At 32.4% G+C, this 18,782-nt stretch overlaps 1 protein-coding gene across 1 annotated transcript; it reads right to left on the bottom strand.

Moving 5' to 3' along the window:
* Positions 1-857: 857 nt before the first annotated feature.
* LOC121766470 ((+)-pulegone reductase-like) lies at positions 858-2,135 on the bottom strand. Its single transcript, XM_042162752.1, has 2 exons — positions 1,761-2,135; positions 858-1,360 (listed from the first exon to the last, which is right to left on the bottom strand). Exons 1-2 carry the CDS (start codon positions 1,983-1,985, stop codon positions 1,115-1,117), a joined length of 471 nt encoding a protein of 156 aa, XP_042018686.1. The 5' UTR covers positions 1,986-2,135; the 3' UTR covers positions 858-1,114.
* Between the last annotated feature and the right edge of the window lie 16,647 nt (positions 2,136-18,782).

Here is an 18,782-nt window from a genome sequence, read left to right as displayed (position 1 = left end):
CAAACCATTTTAAACTCAAAATCTTAATCGGAAGCAAAATCAGAATAAATCAATTGTGAATTACGTGTTTTAAAATGTTAACAATAATAACACATAACCACATCATACACGCATCGCTAACAAAAGTATTAGACTTAAGTAATAATCTTTAAATGAAATTTTCTGCGTCTATCACTGCATATTTTGACAATCATTTTGTGAAGGTATGGCCGGTATCACTGCATATGTTGGATTTTACGAGATTTGCTCTCCAAAAAAGGTTGAACTCGTCTTTATATCGGCTGCATCAGGAGTTGTAGGTTAGCTTGTTGGCCAATTTGCTAAGCTATTTAGGTGTTATGTCGTTGGAAGCGCAGGATCACAGCATAATGTCTTTTAATTATTCTTTTAAATTAATTTATAAAAATCCATTCACCAACTTCTTTTTTCAATTTGAATTTGCATAATTTGTTGGTGATTAAATGAATATGGAATATAATAGTAATAATTAACATAAATAACCATACAGTCAAAAGTCAACTCTAATTCAAGGTTTAAAATATTCAATAAACATTATCTTTAATAAAAAATATTAATAAAAATAACCTCAGCAATTATCTTCATACTGAAGCAGCAATTTTCTTTTTGGGGCTGTAATTACTTTATATTTTTTAGAGTTTATTTATTTATATATATTACTTTGTTCAAGGTTGACCTTTTGAAGAACATATTGGGGTTTGATGATGCATTCAACTACAATGAAGAATCATACCTGAATGAAGCCATAAAGAGGTATATATATAAAGTGACAAAATTAATTAATTTCTTTTACATATATAATTAACTGATCTGACCATATAGATTATGGGCCAACACGATATTGGGTCGGGTCGGGCCGGTCCAATCCAAAGATATATATATACATATAGCCCATATGGCCCTGGCTAGCCACATAAATAAACAAAAAACATATATTTATGATCAAAATTTCTCTTTCGGTCTAATGAGCACAACCTCGGCCCGTACTTTGTTATCTCTAATAAGTGTATGAAATTAATCACAACTATTTAGGTACTTCCCCTAATGGATCGACATATATTTCGAAACTGTAGGAGGCAAAATTCTCGATGCGGTGCTACCGAACATTAGACCCCACGGTCGCATCACCGCCTGTGGGACGATCTCGCAGTATGACGAGGAGGAGCCAGACGCGACACACAACTTCATGTATGTGATCGTAAAGAAAATCCTTAAACAATTGGTCTGGATCTTTAATAAGGCTATACTCCTCCCAGCCAGTAAACCCCCAAACTAGCTCGCCCGTCTTGAAATTTGGATGAGACGAATCCAGTACTTTCGACACTCCAAATCCATAAATAGGCTGTCACCAGAAAAAGGTCAACAAACACAAAAAAGGTGCAACCAACATTGCATCAATGGAAAGATAACATTTTTTATTTCTTTCCCCAAAATCTCAAACTATTCATCAAACAAGACCTCTGCAGAAACATCAAAAAGACATAACAAACATTTTATCAATAGAAAGATACAGTTTATATTTTTCTCCCCGAAATCTCAAACTATTCATCAAACGAAAAAAATACTACTGTTATATTCCAATGAGATCATCTACACAATATTGTATTATAAGTCTATTTTTTTAATAAAATAAAAAATTAAGGGCCCCAATTTAAATCAAGACATGTATAACAAATTCTATTCCAACCAGAAGAAAAATTAATTTCAACAAGAAAAATTTCACTTAAAAAAACTAAACATACAGAATCCAGCGTGAAAGAAGGTAAATCGAGCTCCTGATTCTTCATGAGGGCAAGAATAAAAGGATCGATGGATAAGTAGAGATTCTTCACCAAAACGGCGCCGTCGCAACCGCTGGGAATTTTGAGCTGAATTTTGGAAGTTCTCAGCGACATATCGGATTCTTTCACAGATGTTTTGACATAGTTGCTGAGTATCACTTGCTTGTTGCTAATTTCCTCACCCATTTTGCCGTTGATTCTGGTGGAATTCTGGTGTTCAGCTTCATTGTTTTATATCTGAAAATCCCTAGAAAAGCTCTTGGCTAATGGAGTAGAAGTTTTGGGTTGTGTGTAGTAGCGGCGCCTCTGCTAGGTGAGAATCATAGGGAGCTCTAATTTTCTATGGAGGGACATCTTTTTTTTAATATTATTTTAGATCCGTGAACTTTAAAAATATAACTTGAGGTCCGTCAACCGTGAGTTAATATCAGTCGAAGTACTTTTTTACTATTTTCAAGTTTTTTGGATGAAAATACCCTCAATTATATTTTTAATTAACTTATCACATACTCATATGGTTTTTGTAAATGATAATAAATAGCTAAAGTGGACATATGATAAAGTAAGAGAGAGAATAACGTAGAAGAGAGTCTTATCTACATTATTCTCTATCTTACTTTACCCTTTATTCATTAATTATTTATTACTCCCTCCGTCCATGAAACGTTTTCCAGTTTTTCCATTTTGGTCCGTCCGTGAAATGTTGTCCACTTTGCTATTATTTTACTTTTTTGGTAAATGGTTCTCATATTCCACTGACTTATTACACTCACATTCTATTATAAATTCAATATATAAATATGGGACCTACATTCCACTAACTTCTTTCACTCACTTTTCTTTACATTTCTCAAAACACGTGCCGAATCAACCATGGACAACATTTTACGGAAGGAGGAAGTATCATTTGTTCAAAACAAGTGCAGAAAATGAAATGTGACAAAATTTCAGGGACGGAGGGAGTAGTAAAAATATGTATAAAAAAATATGGGTATGTGATAAGTTTATTAAAAATATGTACCCGGTATTGAGGGTATTTTCATCAAAAAAACTTGAAAATAGTAAAAAAATATTTCGATTGATATTAACTCATAGTTGACAGACTTCAAATGATATTTTTAAAGTTCACGGATCTAAAATGATACATTGACAAAGTTCGTGGACTAAAAAAAATTCCTTCTACTCTATAATAGGCGGGGGTATTTTCTTCAGCAACCATTTAATTAAAAAACAAATATTAACACCTAAAGCCCCTAACCAGCCGCAATTCTCCAACACTAAACACTTGAAAAAAGATCCAATTACGTGGGCCCACCAGGCCATATAAGGGAAACTGAACGAGTCTCAGTTTGTATTGTCTTTTATGACTTTAGGTTATGGCTGGCAAAATTTATTGTATTTATAGGTCATTAGGTATTAAGTTCACTACATTTGACTAATTCACGCACAACATTTGTAAAGTTGTTTTCAATGCTGGGGTTTGGTGCCCCTTGCACAGCGGAAGTCATGCATAAACAAATAAAACAGATCTACAGATCTAGTTGACCGATTATGGAATTAATTGATTCACATGTAAAACATTGAATTGCATATAAGAACGCACAAAAATCATGCTTAAGGAATTAAAATCCTAATTCATGATATTCTACGGTTTAGGATTACCGATCTGATTCTCCAAAGAATCGACGATTGCTTGCGCCTTCTCCACGTGATGTTCTTCGTACTCAACCACGAATCTTCTAATCTGTATCCCGAACTCAGATAATGACCTTTGGGTGGGCAATGCTTGTCATAATCGAAAAAGGCTTGACTAGAAAGAAGACAGAATATCAGTTTTCTCAAAAATCGATTTTTCGTCCACTCCCACATGGAGCACGAAAATTAACACTTAATTCATTAATAATCTCCTTTCTAATCTCCTTTTATATTGAGTTATAATGGGCCAGATTAGGGATCCATGGATGTTGGACTTAGGCCAAACCTGTTGGACTTTTACTAATTAAATTGAGCCCCAATTTAATTTAAATCCAAACAGAATATTATTATCATTCACTATAGTATAATAATATTGACTGCCCGTCTAATCCCAAATTACGAGTAATCCGGGCTTTACCTCTTTAATTTATTATTTCCCGTGTTTAAGATATAAATATCCATTAATTAATTTAAGCATGCTATTTGACTTTAACTAATTAATATCTTTTTCCAAGAGTTGTCTAGTTCAAAATCTTTATTTATTATTCTGGAATAAATTCCAACCGGCCGGGTTTCTGAATAATAAAACCTTTTTCGAACACCTCTTGGGGATATTATCAAAGTGGACTCACCCAGCGCACGATTAATTGCAATAACAATGCTAGCACCTCTAGACATTAATCACCACTACACAAGATATCAGGATTCTTGGATTGCGAAAAATCCGCACCATTTGATAAATCAAAGTAGTGCATAATCAATATCGTATGCTCAATGTTATGTCAACAATGATTAAGAAATAACAATCACCGAGACCTCGTCTTTCAGTAAATAGCAAGAAAGACTTATCTCAACTGTTAGATCCTTTAGTGCTATACCACACCAGTGTCGTTTATTTCCTAAGGTAAGGAAACATGCAGACTGACACTGCAACCTTTCACGATAGGTAGCCAAAGCCTATCTAGGTTGTGAAATTCTATTTCTCTTCTACAAAGGACCGACTGCGTCACCTTCTGTGAACGTCGTTCACGACCAGTCTACTATGTTGAAGAATTAGACTTGTTTGCTTCTTATACATTTAAGCAAACACCAATGCGATAAAATTACTTCTTCTCGCCTTGGGTTAAAAGTGGATTGTAGAGTTTATTGTATACAAGCAATTCTATCCGTGCAACATGCTCGAAATATGCTTTTCAGTATACCAATCCTAACAATCTCCCACTTATACTCAAAATCATGCTTTCGAGTATACCCACTGCCAAAACTCTCCCACTTATACTCTAAGCAGGTCTCGGGCCATGATACATCGAACTACCATACTTTTCACCTCATGTGTAAAACATGTTGCCATATAGACATTTTGTGAAATATTCTGCCAGGTTGTTCTCTAATGATATCTTGGAAACCATAACGTCTTGCTGCGCACTTAATCCTTAATTAATTTCATACTTCCTCTTTATGTGATTGCTTAGCTTTATCAGATCGTGTTTCCCTCGAGTTAGACATATGACTAGAGTAATTATAACAAAATATAATACTCAGACACATACTCGGAATCACGGTCAAAGCTATTAGGAAGTTACTGAGATTAACAACTACCTTAGTAGTTTCTGATGAAATCACACTTGTAATTTTCATGAAAAAGTCTGTGATATAATCACACTCCTTCATGACTCAGTTTTCAACTCCTAATGTTAACACATAGTCAGAGGATAACTCGATCATCAATCAATTATAAAATCGAGTCGGTGTAACCTAAAGGACATAACATGGATGTCTGGTAAACTAGAGCATACCGTTTAGTCTTCTTCAAGTACTATAGTATATTCTTTACCCAATCCAATGTCCTTGGCCATGGTTAAAATGATATCATGCTTTTATGCCAACAGCAAAGCTAATATCTAACTTAATACACATCATAGTATATAAGAGACATCCAATTATGGAACTTGTCTCATTCTTTTTGATCTCATTCAATGTCAAAAAACACTTAACTAGAGACAAAATAATTCCGTCTAGAAAAAGAAAAACCTTTTCTTGGAATTTTCAATGCTAAAGTGTCTAAGTATTGTGTAGATGTAGGATTCTTTAAGAAAACATAACATTCTTTTCTAGCAATCTAATGACACAGATGCTTAGAATGTAACTAGATTATCTTAAATCCATCATCCTTAAACTGGGTAGACGACCAGTTTCCTACGCTAGATAGCCCTCTAAGTTGTTTATCAACTTTTATAGATGTCATCATCGTAGCGTACCAAGAATACCAAATATAGTGCACTTTCAACTTTCTTGCCCTGTATTACATAACCGTTAAGATGTTCCATGCAGATGATCTCCTCAAGACTTCTACTTAAAGAAAATTGTCTTGACAATCATAGTACATACATCCTAATTTATGTAGGATACAATAGACAATATACAAATCGACTTAAGGAAAAAATGGCATGCGAGAATATAATTCTCTCTGGGTATAACCCTTTGCCATTATTCTAGCCTTTTGAGATCCATGCTTACACTTGCAGGTCCACTAGCTCCCACTGACTGAAATAGTCTATGGGTAGTTTCGCAAGTCTTGCAAACATTCTTGTCTATTTAAGATTGTTATTTAGAATCTATCATCTTATCAAGAATGATTATCTGAATAAGTCATTGTGTCCTTGTAGTTACAGGGATAATGTTCAAGTTGATCTAAGACTGAGTCTCAAGACTCTTTTAGACCCATGAACTTATTATGTTCGCAAAGAACGCTCCTACTACAACACGACTCTTACAATCTTAGGTACAAACGTTGATTTTCTTAGTGCATAAGTTTCTAATGGTATGACTTCTTGGTTAAGATTGAAAATAGATATTCTCATTATCTTGAGAATTATCATGTTTGTTAGGCTTGTAGTTCTCCTCATAATCTTCACCGAAGAATCTAGTATTCGTGTAAACAAACACACATCTTGCCGTGAAGATTATAGAACCTGTACCTTTTCTATCATTTGGGACAACCTTAAAACATACCTCAGTACACAACTCCAATTACTTGGATACCTTTTCCAAAACATGTCTTGGAATAACTCCACACCTTGAGATGTGCTAGACTAAACTTACCTCTAGTCCACAACTCGTGTGATGTAGAAGGTACTGATGTTATGGTAGTTTCTTTAAGGTATAACTCGTTGTTTCCAACGTATATCCCATCAATGATAAGGTGTTATTGAGTAAAACTGTTCACTTATCGAACTTGTCTTCGAGAGACTTTGATATCTTCTTATATGACTATCCCATTCTTTAGAAGAATGCTTGGAGTAGTCAACTAGGATTTAACTCCCACTAATGATCTTAACTCATTGCTCGTCCCCTATGGTGTAAACCATTGAGACTTACTAGTCTTTCTATGTTGCATCTCTATAAGTATTCTGAATGCTCGTCCCCTATGGTGTAAACCATTGAGACTTACTAGTCTTTCTATGTTGCATCTCTATAAGTATTCTGAATCCCTTGAACCACCAAAGGATTCTAACTTATAATGCATCAACCAGACTTTCTTGACATTTAAGCTATTTAACAAACAAGTTGTTAAAATCGTGATAGTCACTTGAGTTAGACAAAATTAGTTTGAACAATTACTAAGTATTTTCTTGGCCTTATGTTTAAGTACCATAAATACTTTATCATTCATTGTTTAAGAAGTTGAACTGTCTTGTTAAACTCAATCTTTTTGCAATTATATTGTTTAGATACTATGATGTATAATTTATTTTTCTATGGTACTATGATAGATATTCGATCCACATTTCTCAATAATGCAAGCATTATCAAATGACATCGAACATCATTTAATCATTAACAAGTTTAGAAACTGAAACTGAATTCTTTCCAAACTAAATTGTACCAATAAAACAAAGTCTTATACATCAAAACAAAACAATAAAGTGAGCATAAAAAATAGCTCCCACTGCAACAACTGCCCAACTGGATCTAGATCTCTCTTTTAGAAATTGCATTGTTATCTAAGTCATTGTCCTTCTATAGAAGAGGTCAATCCGACTTACAATGCATCTTCTCTTTGCTTTTTCACCAAATTTTTCTTGCCTTTCTTGCTTTCTAGCAGGCATTGATGACAATTCAGCTATTCCCTCTTTCCATTGCTAGTCTTCTGTTCGATTGAACTAAGACATAGGAAAGATGCAGCTTTAACGAATTTGTCATCTATCATGTTATCTTCCTCTATTAGTAATAAAGTGAATATCATGTAGAAGGTTTCCAACTTTTAAGTAACAACCTTCATATAATCACTTCTTATTATATTTGGAGATGAACTGAGTGTAGAAACTATTTGAGTAACTGAATCAGAAGATTCTTCAAAAATTCTATCTCTTGTGGATATTCCAATAGAATCTGGACATCGTCCTTATTGGAATTCCTCTTTCATCAATATAAACCAAGACGTATCTTACTACTTAAAATAAAGTAGTTTGACCTTCTATCTCAAAGAACTTGTCAGGTACATGCATGAAATGCATTCTTAAACTTTCTTTATAGAATTTTATCAAGGAAATAGAGGACATGAATTGGTGAATACAAACTTTAAGTTTTCAGCAATGAGAATCTTATCCATTTTATATTTCCAGTCTACATAATTTTGGCATTCGAGTTTGATTTCATTAAGGTTCGCAGACATTATTAAGAATTTGGCTGAGAAGAAATAAAACTATTTATCACATACTATGCTTGATACATAATTGCAAACAACCACAAAACAATTTATGTATCTCGCAACTGCTAAAACCAAAATAAGTACGCCTCTAGGGAGGTCATACAAATTCGGATTCCAACAATTTCCTGGTCACAATACTGACGAATAGTCCAGAGACCACTAAGGTGGCATGGCCGCCAAATATTGCCTAAGCTTTAACCATAAATATTAGCATCTAGGAATTTCGTTTTTGTTTTGATACTCCTTCTAGGGAAGGTCGCACGCCACTAACAAAATTGCATAGCTATCTTATAAATATGTTTAAACACATGAACTTGCAATTTCGTAGGATTATGGCTCCCACTAGGGTGGGTCGCGATAATATTAGAAACATGCTTCCAGTTTAAACAATTTACCATTAAGAAGTCTAATCTTATGAACTTGCTATTTCGTAGGATTATTGCTCCCACTAAGGTGGGTCGCGATAATATTAGAAACTGCTTCATATATAGACCAATTTATGGAAACCATATACAACGCACTGTTGTAATTATCGCTTAGTCATTTTAAATATGGTTTTTGCATAATTATCACATAAGTAGATGAGGCAGACAATCCACTTAAAGCAGATAATCACCAAATAAACAGATAAGTCCATTTAATAATATGATAATTAATCTCACTGGATAATTATTGAAATTATTTAATAAATCTAGGGAGATTTAATTAAATAATTAATTCCTTATCTTATCCAAAATAGGAATTTCGGATTTGATACGATTTATTTGGATAATGACTATCCAAATTAATTTTGGATTTATCTTAGATAGAATGGAATCTATCTAAATCTCTTATGATTATTCTAGATTTTACATGGATAAAATCAAATCCTAAAATTCAAGATAAAATTGACCTTGGATTATCATTATCTAAATCTTACTAGGATATTTCAGGATAGAAACAAATCTATCCAAATCCATAAGATAAAATCCAATCACTCTAAGATTTAAGAAAATCTTAAATTATTTAGAATAAGAAACTAGAATATATCATATCTATTAGGATTTATTCTAGATAAAATTAACTTTATCAAAATCCAATTAGATTAGGATTATCTTGTATTATCTTTATTCAAATTTATCTAGGATATTTTCTAAATAGAAATAAATCTATTTATATCCATAAAATTAGGATAAACTAGAATTAATATTAATTAATTCAACTAGGATTTAACTAGATAGAACTAAATCTATCTTAAATCCAAAAGATAATTACAATATTGGATTAACAATTATCTAAATCTTCTAAGATATATTCTAGATAGATATAAATCTATCAATATCTATAAGATAGAGATACATTTAATTATCTAAATCTACTAAGATATTTTCTAAATAGAATTAATTCTATAAATATCCACTAGATAAAGATAAACATGGCTTTTAATTATCCAAATCTACTAAGATATATTCTAGATAGATATAGATCTATCAATATCTACAAAATATGGATAAACTTAATTAATATTTATCTTAGTCAATCAAGGATTCAACAAGATAGAATAAAATCTATATAAATCCATATGATAGAAATAAATTTAATTATTCATCCAAATTTATCTAGGATTTCTCTAGATATAATTAAATATATCTAAATTCATAAAATAAGGATAAAATCCAAATTAATCCATAATTTAATTAGAAATTAAACTTTAGATAATCCAATTAAAGATATAATAAAGTCTTAATCTAAATCATATCTTGAATTATTTTCCAAATTGAATCCTAGGATTTGGAAATCTTAACCAATTTGGAATGCTACGTCGCTACACGAGCCTAGGCTATGCAACGTCGGGCAGGTTTCACCCGATCGAGCGTCGCGCACAGGGTGTTGGACTCCCACTGAGTCCGCCCGCCTCTGCATCGTCTCCGTCGTCCGTCGAGTTCGGGATCTGCCCACGAAGGGCTCCCACTCGATTCACGAACAGCTGCCGTTCTGCGTCACGCAAGCTGCCCAGCTCGAGAGCTTGGGCTGCCGACACAGCTTGGCCAGCCTGCCGTCGATCGAACTGTTGCCTTGCTGCTGCAGCGTCACTGCAGTTGCTGCCTGATTACCGCTGCCGTGTCGTCGTCGCTACTGCAACGTCTTCGTCTCTGCGGCCACCGGCGCTGCGCTGCGGGATGCCGTCGCTCCACAAGTCCGGGAATCTGCCAATAGGCTCCCACTCGTTCCGGTGCTACTTTTATTGCGGTGCGACACCCAAATTGCCGACTGGGAATATACATTCACGTAGGGCAAAAATTCACGCCATTTAAAACAATTGAATTCACGTATGTATGAAAGTAGCACTCACGCATGGTAATCACAAATTGAATACATGTGTAATCATTACATACTCAAATTGATTCACTCACACGAAATTTAGTGCAAAGAATCACATAAAGCAATCTCTCCTCGACATCAAGCCTTGCGCGTTCGGTGACGTGCAGTCCCGGCGGGAGCGTCGACTGCGCGTCCTCACCGAATGTGCTCTTGTTGTCTTTTTAATTATGCATTCAAGCAATTAAATAACATGAAATTAATCCACATAATCAGAGCCAAAAATTGGCTCTGATACCAATTGCTGGGGTTTGGTGCCCCTTGCACAGCGGAAGTCATGCATACACAAATAAAACAGATATACAGATCTATTTGACCGATTATGGGATTAATTGATTCACATGTAAAACATTGAATTGCATACAAGAACGCACAAAAATCATGCTTAAGGAATTAAAATCCTAATTCATGATATTCTACGGTTTAGGATTACCGATCTGATACTCCAAAGAATCGACGATTGCTTGCGCCTCCTCCATGTGATGTTCTTCGTACTCAACCACGAATCTTCTAATCTGTATCCCGAACTCAGATAATGACCTTTGGGTTGGCAATGCTTGTCATAATCGAAAATGGCTTGACTAGAAAGAGACAGAATATTAGTTTTCTCAAAAACCGATTTTTCGTCCACTCCCACAGGGAACACGAAAATTAACACTTAATTCATTAATAATCTCCTTTCTAATCTCCTTTTATATTGAGTTATAATGGGCCAGATTACTGATCCATGGATGTTGGACTTGGGCCAAACCTGTTGGACTTTTACTAATTAAATTGAGCCCCAATTTAATTTAAATCCAAACAGAATATTATTATCATCCACTATAGTATAATAATATTGACTGCCCGTCCAATCCCAAATTACGAGTAATCCGGGCTTTACCTCTTTAATTTATTATTTCCCTTGTTGAAGATATAAATATCCATTAATTAATTTAAGCCTGCTATTTGACTTTAACTAATTAATATATTTTTCCAAGAATTGTCTAGTTCAAAATCTTTATTTATTATTCTGGAATAAATTCCAACCGGCCGGGTTTCTGAATAATAAAACCTTTTTCGAACACCTCTTGAGGATATTATCAAACTGGACTCACCCAGCACACGATTCATTGCAATAACAATACTAGCACCTCTAGACATTAATCACCACTACTCAAGATATCAGGATTTTTGGATTGCGAGAAATCCGCACCATTTGATAAATCAAAGTAGTGCATAATCAATATCGTATGCTCAATGTTATGTCAACAATGATTAAGAAATAACAATCACCGAGACCTCGTCTTTCAGTAAATAGCAAGAAAGACTTATCTCAACTGTTAGATCATTTAGTGCTATACCACACCAGTGTCGTTTATTTCCTAAAGTAAGGAAACATGCGGACTGACACTGCAACCTTTCACGATAGGTAGCCAAAGCCTATCTAGGTTGTGAAATTCTATTTCTCTTCTACAAAGGACCGACTGCGTCACCTCCTGTGAACGTCGTTCACGACCAGTCTACTATGTTGAAGAATTAGACTTGTTTGCTTCTTATACATTTAAGCAAACACCAATGCGATAAAATTACTTCTTCTCGCCTTGGGTTAAAAGTGCATTGTAGAGTTTATTGTATACAAGCAATTCTATCCGTGCAACATGCTCGAAATATGCTTTTCAGTATACCAATCCTAACTTTCAATACTTTCAATTTTTCGTAAAAATGCGACACAATATTAGACTTATTATTTATTTAGTTTGACTAAAGTTTGAATTTTGTCTCGCATATTTATTTAAAAAGATATTTTGATCCACTGTTTAAAGATTTTGTCAATTAGGTAGAGTACTTGTATTTTAAAGTCTAAAATTAGGCTTGTATATTAAAAAAAACATATTTTGTCCAATGCATTAATAAATTTTGTCAATTAGATAGAGTACTTGTATTTTAAAGTCTAAAATTAGGCTCCAATATTAAAAAAACATTTTTATCCTATACATTAATAATTAGTAGAGTACTTGTATTTTAAAGTCCAAAATTAGGCTCGTATATTAAAAAAACATATTTTGTCCTATACATTAATAGATTTTGTCAATTAGGTAGAGTACTTTTATTTTAAAGTCTAAAATTAGGCTCCTATATTAAAAAAACATTTTATCCTATACATTAATAATTAGTAGAGTACTTGTATTTTAAAGTCCAAAATTAGGCTCGTATATTAAAAAAACATATTTTGTCCTATATATTAATAGATTTTGTCAATTAGGTAGAGTACTTTTATTTTAAAGTCTAAAATTAGGCTCGTATATTAAAAAACATATTTTATCCTATACATTAATAATTAGTAGAGTACTTGTATTTTAAAGTCCAAAATTAGGCTCGTATATTAAAAAAACATATTTTGTCCTATACAATAATAATCAATTAAGTGTCCTCGCTTCTGGTCCTAACCTATATAGTTCAATTCATATTTAACATGTTAATCAAGTCAATCCATATTTAACTCATTCATAAAGTCAAAATGAGATTAATTAACCATTAATTATTAACAAAATTACTATTTTAATATGGCCAAGACATATAACCAGATCTAGGAATGAACGGCGATTGGGGTCAAGGGGGGCCGACCGACCCCACCGCCGGCCCATGAATACCGCCAGAATCAAGCTTCTGTCGTTGTGCTTCAAGTCTTCGACTCAACGATGTAGAAAGAATAGCAGATATGCAACGACTAATGAAAAGGAGAGTGTTAATCAAGGATCAATTGAGAATTTATACTATATTTATTGGAGGCTATGAAGAAACTACACGTTATGGCTTAATAAAGTGTTAATTTAGGCGCTATAAAGTTATTTATGAAGGTATTAATACACTAAATGTTCTAGTGTATTTTTTTTCATAGTCATAACATAATTACATCACTTTATCTGTGTTCATGGATTAATGTGAAAATCACATTTTATGTGAGAATCGAGAATAATATTTTGAATGTATAAACTTGGATAATTCATGGTAAAAATTAACCGTATGAAAATAATATATTTATTCGTGACTAGTGGGATTTTAATCCATATCTTTCACTTAATTTAATATATAAAAACGGCAAACTATAAACAAAGTTCAAGAAACAAAAGAAAGATATAAGTAGGGTTGAATTAAATATACATCACATTTATTAAAAATCCCTTCTATGGATGTGCATCTCTCCTATTACACTGGAATTCTTGGTAAATTTGTTTGTCAAATTAGCCGTCGTATGTATCGTGTCAGTGCATATTATTGTAGGATAATTTGCCTATAAATTTATAAATTTTCATCAAAATATAGTTTTTGCATACAGACTTTACAATTCATATGTAAATTATCAAACTATTAATTTGTTCTATTTTGCAACCAAACTATTAAATTCACATGTAAACGTTCAAACTATTAATTTGTTCTGATTTTGCAACCAAATTACTGATTCGATTTGATTTTGCATTTTAACTATTAAATGTGACATCAACCAAAATAATGTTAAATTTTATAGTTAAATAATTCATTGGTTGAATTATAGTTATAGAATTATATCAAACCATTTTAAACTCAAAATCTTAATCGGAAGCAAAATCAGAATAAATCAATTGTGAAATACGTGTTTTAAAATGTTAACAATAATAACACATAACCACATCATACACACATCGCTAACAAAAGTATTAGACTTAAGTAATAATCTTTAAATGAAATTTTCTGCGTCTATCACTGCATTTTTGACGATCATTTTGTGAAGGTATGGCCGGTATCACTGCATATGTTGGATTTTACGAGATTTGCTCTCCAAAAAAGGGTGAACTCGTCTTTATATCGGCTGCATCAGGAGTTGTAGGTTAGCTTGTTGGCCAATTTGTTAACCTATTTAGGTGTTATGTCGTTGGAAGCGCAGGATCACAACATAATGTCTTTTAATTACTCTTTTAAATTAATTTATAAAAATCCATTCACCAACTTCTTTTTTCAATTTGAATTTGCATAATTTGTTGGTGATTAAATGAATATGGAACATAATAGTAATAATTAACATAAATAACCATACAGTCAAAAGTCAACTCTAATTCAAGGTTTAAAATATTCAATAAGCATTATCTTTAATAAAAAATATTAATAAAAACAACCTCAGCAATTATCTTCATACTGAAGCAACAATTTTCTTTTTGGGGCTGTAATTACTTTATATTTTTTAGAGTTAATTTATTTATATATATTACTTTGTTCAAGGTTGACCTTTTGAAGAACATATTGGGGTTTGATGATGCATTCAACTACAATGAAGAATCGTACCTGAATGAAGCCATAAAGAGGTATATATATAAAGTGACAAAATTAATTAATTTCTTTTACATATAATTAACTGATCTGACCATATAGATTATGGGCCAACAAGATATTGGGTCGGGTCGGGCCGGTCCAATCCAAAGATATATTTATACATATAGCCCATATGGCCCTGGCTAGCCACATAAATAAACAAAATATAGCCCTCGGCCGTAGAAATATAAAAATCATCTTTATTAGTTTTGAAACATCACTTGAAAAGACTAGTTGAAGACATAATTGATTTATGTTTCCTAGGTGCAATAATTCTGCGACAAATTCAACCATCACACTAATAAAAATATGAAACATCTATGTTACTAATAATTCCGCTGGTGGATAACTTCGACCTAAGGTCGATCAGGATGGTTATGCTAGGGGCGGCGCCACTGGGGAAGGAGCTGGAAGCGGCTCTGCTCAGCCGCGTGTCGCATGCGGTTTTTGGACAGGTGAAATGTGAAAAATAACTGATATACCTAACTTCATTTTTCATGTCCTTCAAATGATCATTTAATACCAGAAACACTAAATTCAATTTAATTACTCCCTATATTTGTGTTGAGATTATAAGAATTATACTACTAATTGATTTACTTTGTTTTACTCTAAATTCAGTGTTAGGAAAATTAGTTGGGTAGGTGGAGGAATGTGAAGTTAGGTCGAATTAATTTGTCATTACTCCTCATTGATGTGATGCATATATATCTAATCGATTCGAATCTTTATCGTGGTACCACTTGCATGTAATACTTTGACAATTTTGGATTATAATATAACTAAATATTACTTACGAAAAAATATAGTATGGACAAACAGGCTAGGAAATTTATTTTTATTATTCAGCCCATGAATTTATTATTTTTTACCAATAACATGAATTCCCTGTGGTCTATCTAACCCACCTATAATAATGGACAAACGGGCTAGGAAGTTTATGTTTATTAGTCGGCCCATGAATTTATTATTTTTGTCTAATATCTTTGAATTCCTCGTGGTCTATCTAACCCACCTAGAATAAAAAAGGATATAAATTATGATAATATTATTATTATCATACATGGCTAAGTACATAACTTTGTGTACAAATTTTTAACATGCTTGTTACGTGGTAGCAACTGCAGAGATTGGCAGTCATTCTATGATTAATTAAACAATTTATTGAAATTACCCGACAAACACGGGAGCATCACTATAAAAAAAAGGGTTAAATAAAATGAAATAAAATTAAGTATGCCATTCTATTGTTCAATAAATAAATGTTGAATTTGTTGAAAATTCGGTGCAATATCTCTCTCTAGGAACCGTGCATTTAGTTATATTATAAATCAAAATTGACAAAGTATTAGATGCAAGTGGTACCATAATAAGGATTCAAATCGATTAGTTATATATGCAATACATCAATAGGGAGTAATGACAAGTTAATCCGACTTAACTTCACATTCCTCCACCTACCCAACTAATTTTCCTAACACTGAATTTAGAGTAAAATAAAGTTAATCAATTAGTTGTATAATTCTTATAATCTGTACACAAATATAGGGACTAATTAAATTGAATTTAGTGTTTCCGGTATTAAATGATCATTTAAAGGACATGAAAAGTGAAGTAAGGAATATAAGTTATTTTTTACTTTTCACCTGTCCAAAACCGTCTGCGACTTCCAGCTCGTTCCCAAGCAGCACCGCCCCTGACAGAACCATCCTAATCGAGCTCAGGTCGAAGTTATCCACCAACGAAATTATTATTGACATAGATGTTTCACATTTTTATTAGTGTGATGGTAGAACGTGTCGCAGAATTATTTCACCTACTGACATAGATCAATTGTTGTAACACCCCATATTTTGTATTTACATTCACAAATATATATATATATAGGGAGATGATCAAAATAAGTATGTGTTTAAATCCAGAAATGCAGCCCAAATCTTAGCCCTAGGATTAGATGATCTAATGGTCAATAATTAACCAAAAACACGGAAGGTCATAATTAAGCATTTTTAGGTCATATTATAAGATTTGAGTTTAATGTCATGTTAAGATCATTTTAGGTCATACTTGGTTAGTATGACCTAAAAATGCCCTACGCATGATATTATTCTGCGTTTCTGTATTTAAATATGGTTTTGCATAGATCAAAACCCTATTTATATATATATTATAGGGATGTATTCATATCCAAAAGCTAAGTATAAGTGAAACACAAAACACATGCAATCCATTGGTTTTGTGATCTAACGGTTAGATTAATGCCACGTGTCATCTAATAACGTAGATTTTTAGCCTAATAATGTACCTCGGCTAATAATGTAGCATTTTGTTTAAAAATGTACAGTTTTAGTCTAATAATGTAAATTTCTAGTCTAATGTACCTCGTCTAATAATGTAGATTTTTAGTATGATAATGTAACTAATCACAATCATCCAATCTAATGATCCAAGGTTTGTGATTTGTGTTGTGTTTTACACTAAGATGCTGTAAGGACCCTTGCACACCCCATTATATATAGGTATATATATATATATATATAGATTGCAGTAATTACTCCTATTTAAATCCACCAATAAAAAAAATCACCAAATATTCTATTACTATTCACAGTTTTATGTTCGTCAACTTAATACTAATTTAAAAATATTAATAATCACAGATAAATTTCAAGATCAATTAAATGCATTCCATAGACTACTCATTTTATCTATCCATTCCATCTGTGTTTCATGTCTTTTATTCCCTTAATCAAATTCTAAGTTACTATTTCCACTAGTTACTTTATACTCCGTAATTACTAATCTTACTTAGTAAATCCTCAAATTTAGTTTAACATCCATAGTCATTCTAAATCATATTTCTTTTACCAAATCTTATAAATAAAACTCATTAACCTTATCAACTAAATTTCTTTAATCTCAATTATTTGCAATCGTTAGAATATGCTTCAATCATCAATTCTAGTCTCATTTCTATGGTTAATCCACTCACATAATCATACTTAGTTATTAGTCATTACCATATTCAATTCCTTACTCAAAAAAAAAATCTTTCACTTCAATATTCCAATCAATTTTTCAAAATATATCAAATGACCATTATAAATTCTAATAAATTTATTTTGGTCACTAAATAAGATATATTATTCATTTTCAACAACAATTTGACCAATTAAGATTCATGGATTAATGCACTAAGATAGTCAGTTCATACCCAAAATCATACATAGGTTCAACTCAATTTAGTTCAATGGAAAAACTTATGTTTCTGACGTCTACGGACAAGGATTGATAGATAAACTCAAAACGTAACACACACCTTATTTCACAACCAACGAGGTCAGAAAAGTTTTACCTCATAACCTATCATAAGTTTCAAATAAAAGAAAAATAGGATAAAAGAGAGCCCTACCTTGATAACCATACGTTGGTTCGACTGGTTCAAAGCGTCAACACAAATTAAGTGAAACTTTCATAGATTGCAACTTCTTCTTCCTCCTTTGATTACTAATCGGTTGATTCTCCAAAGTGGGGTGAATAGTAGGGTAGTAGCTATATTTGATTTTACAGCAAGAGCCACATTATTTAATTAATTATGAATAGTAAATGACAAATGACACTATTTTGATCATTCATATTCTTTCTAGATGATTCCATGAATAATTGTCTTGATTGTAGTAAAAAATAATTACAAACCTAAAAAAATCGTGCCTCTCGAAGAGTTTTGGAGATAAAAATATACATAGCATCTTTTATGCAAAATGACCATTTCTCCCTTTTATTGTATAAGCTATATAATTTCCGATTTAATTATATTTTCTTGCTCAATCTTACTGACGTGATACTTGTGTAACCCCAATTCTATATAAAATAACATTCAGTGTTGTGCACAA

Source organism: Salvia splendens, chromosome 15 (genome assembly GCF_004379255.2).
Source record: "Salvia splendens isolate huo1 chromosome 15, SspV2, whole genome shotgun sequence".
NCBI lineage: Eukaryota > Viridiplantae > Streptophyta > Magnoliopsida > Lamiales > Lamiaceae > Salvia > Salvia splendens.
Note: the sequence above shows the minus strand (reverse complement) of the source record. Positions and strands in the feature narration are given on the sequence as shown.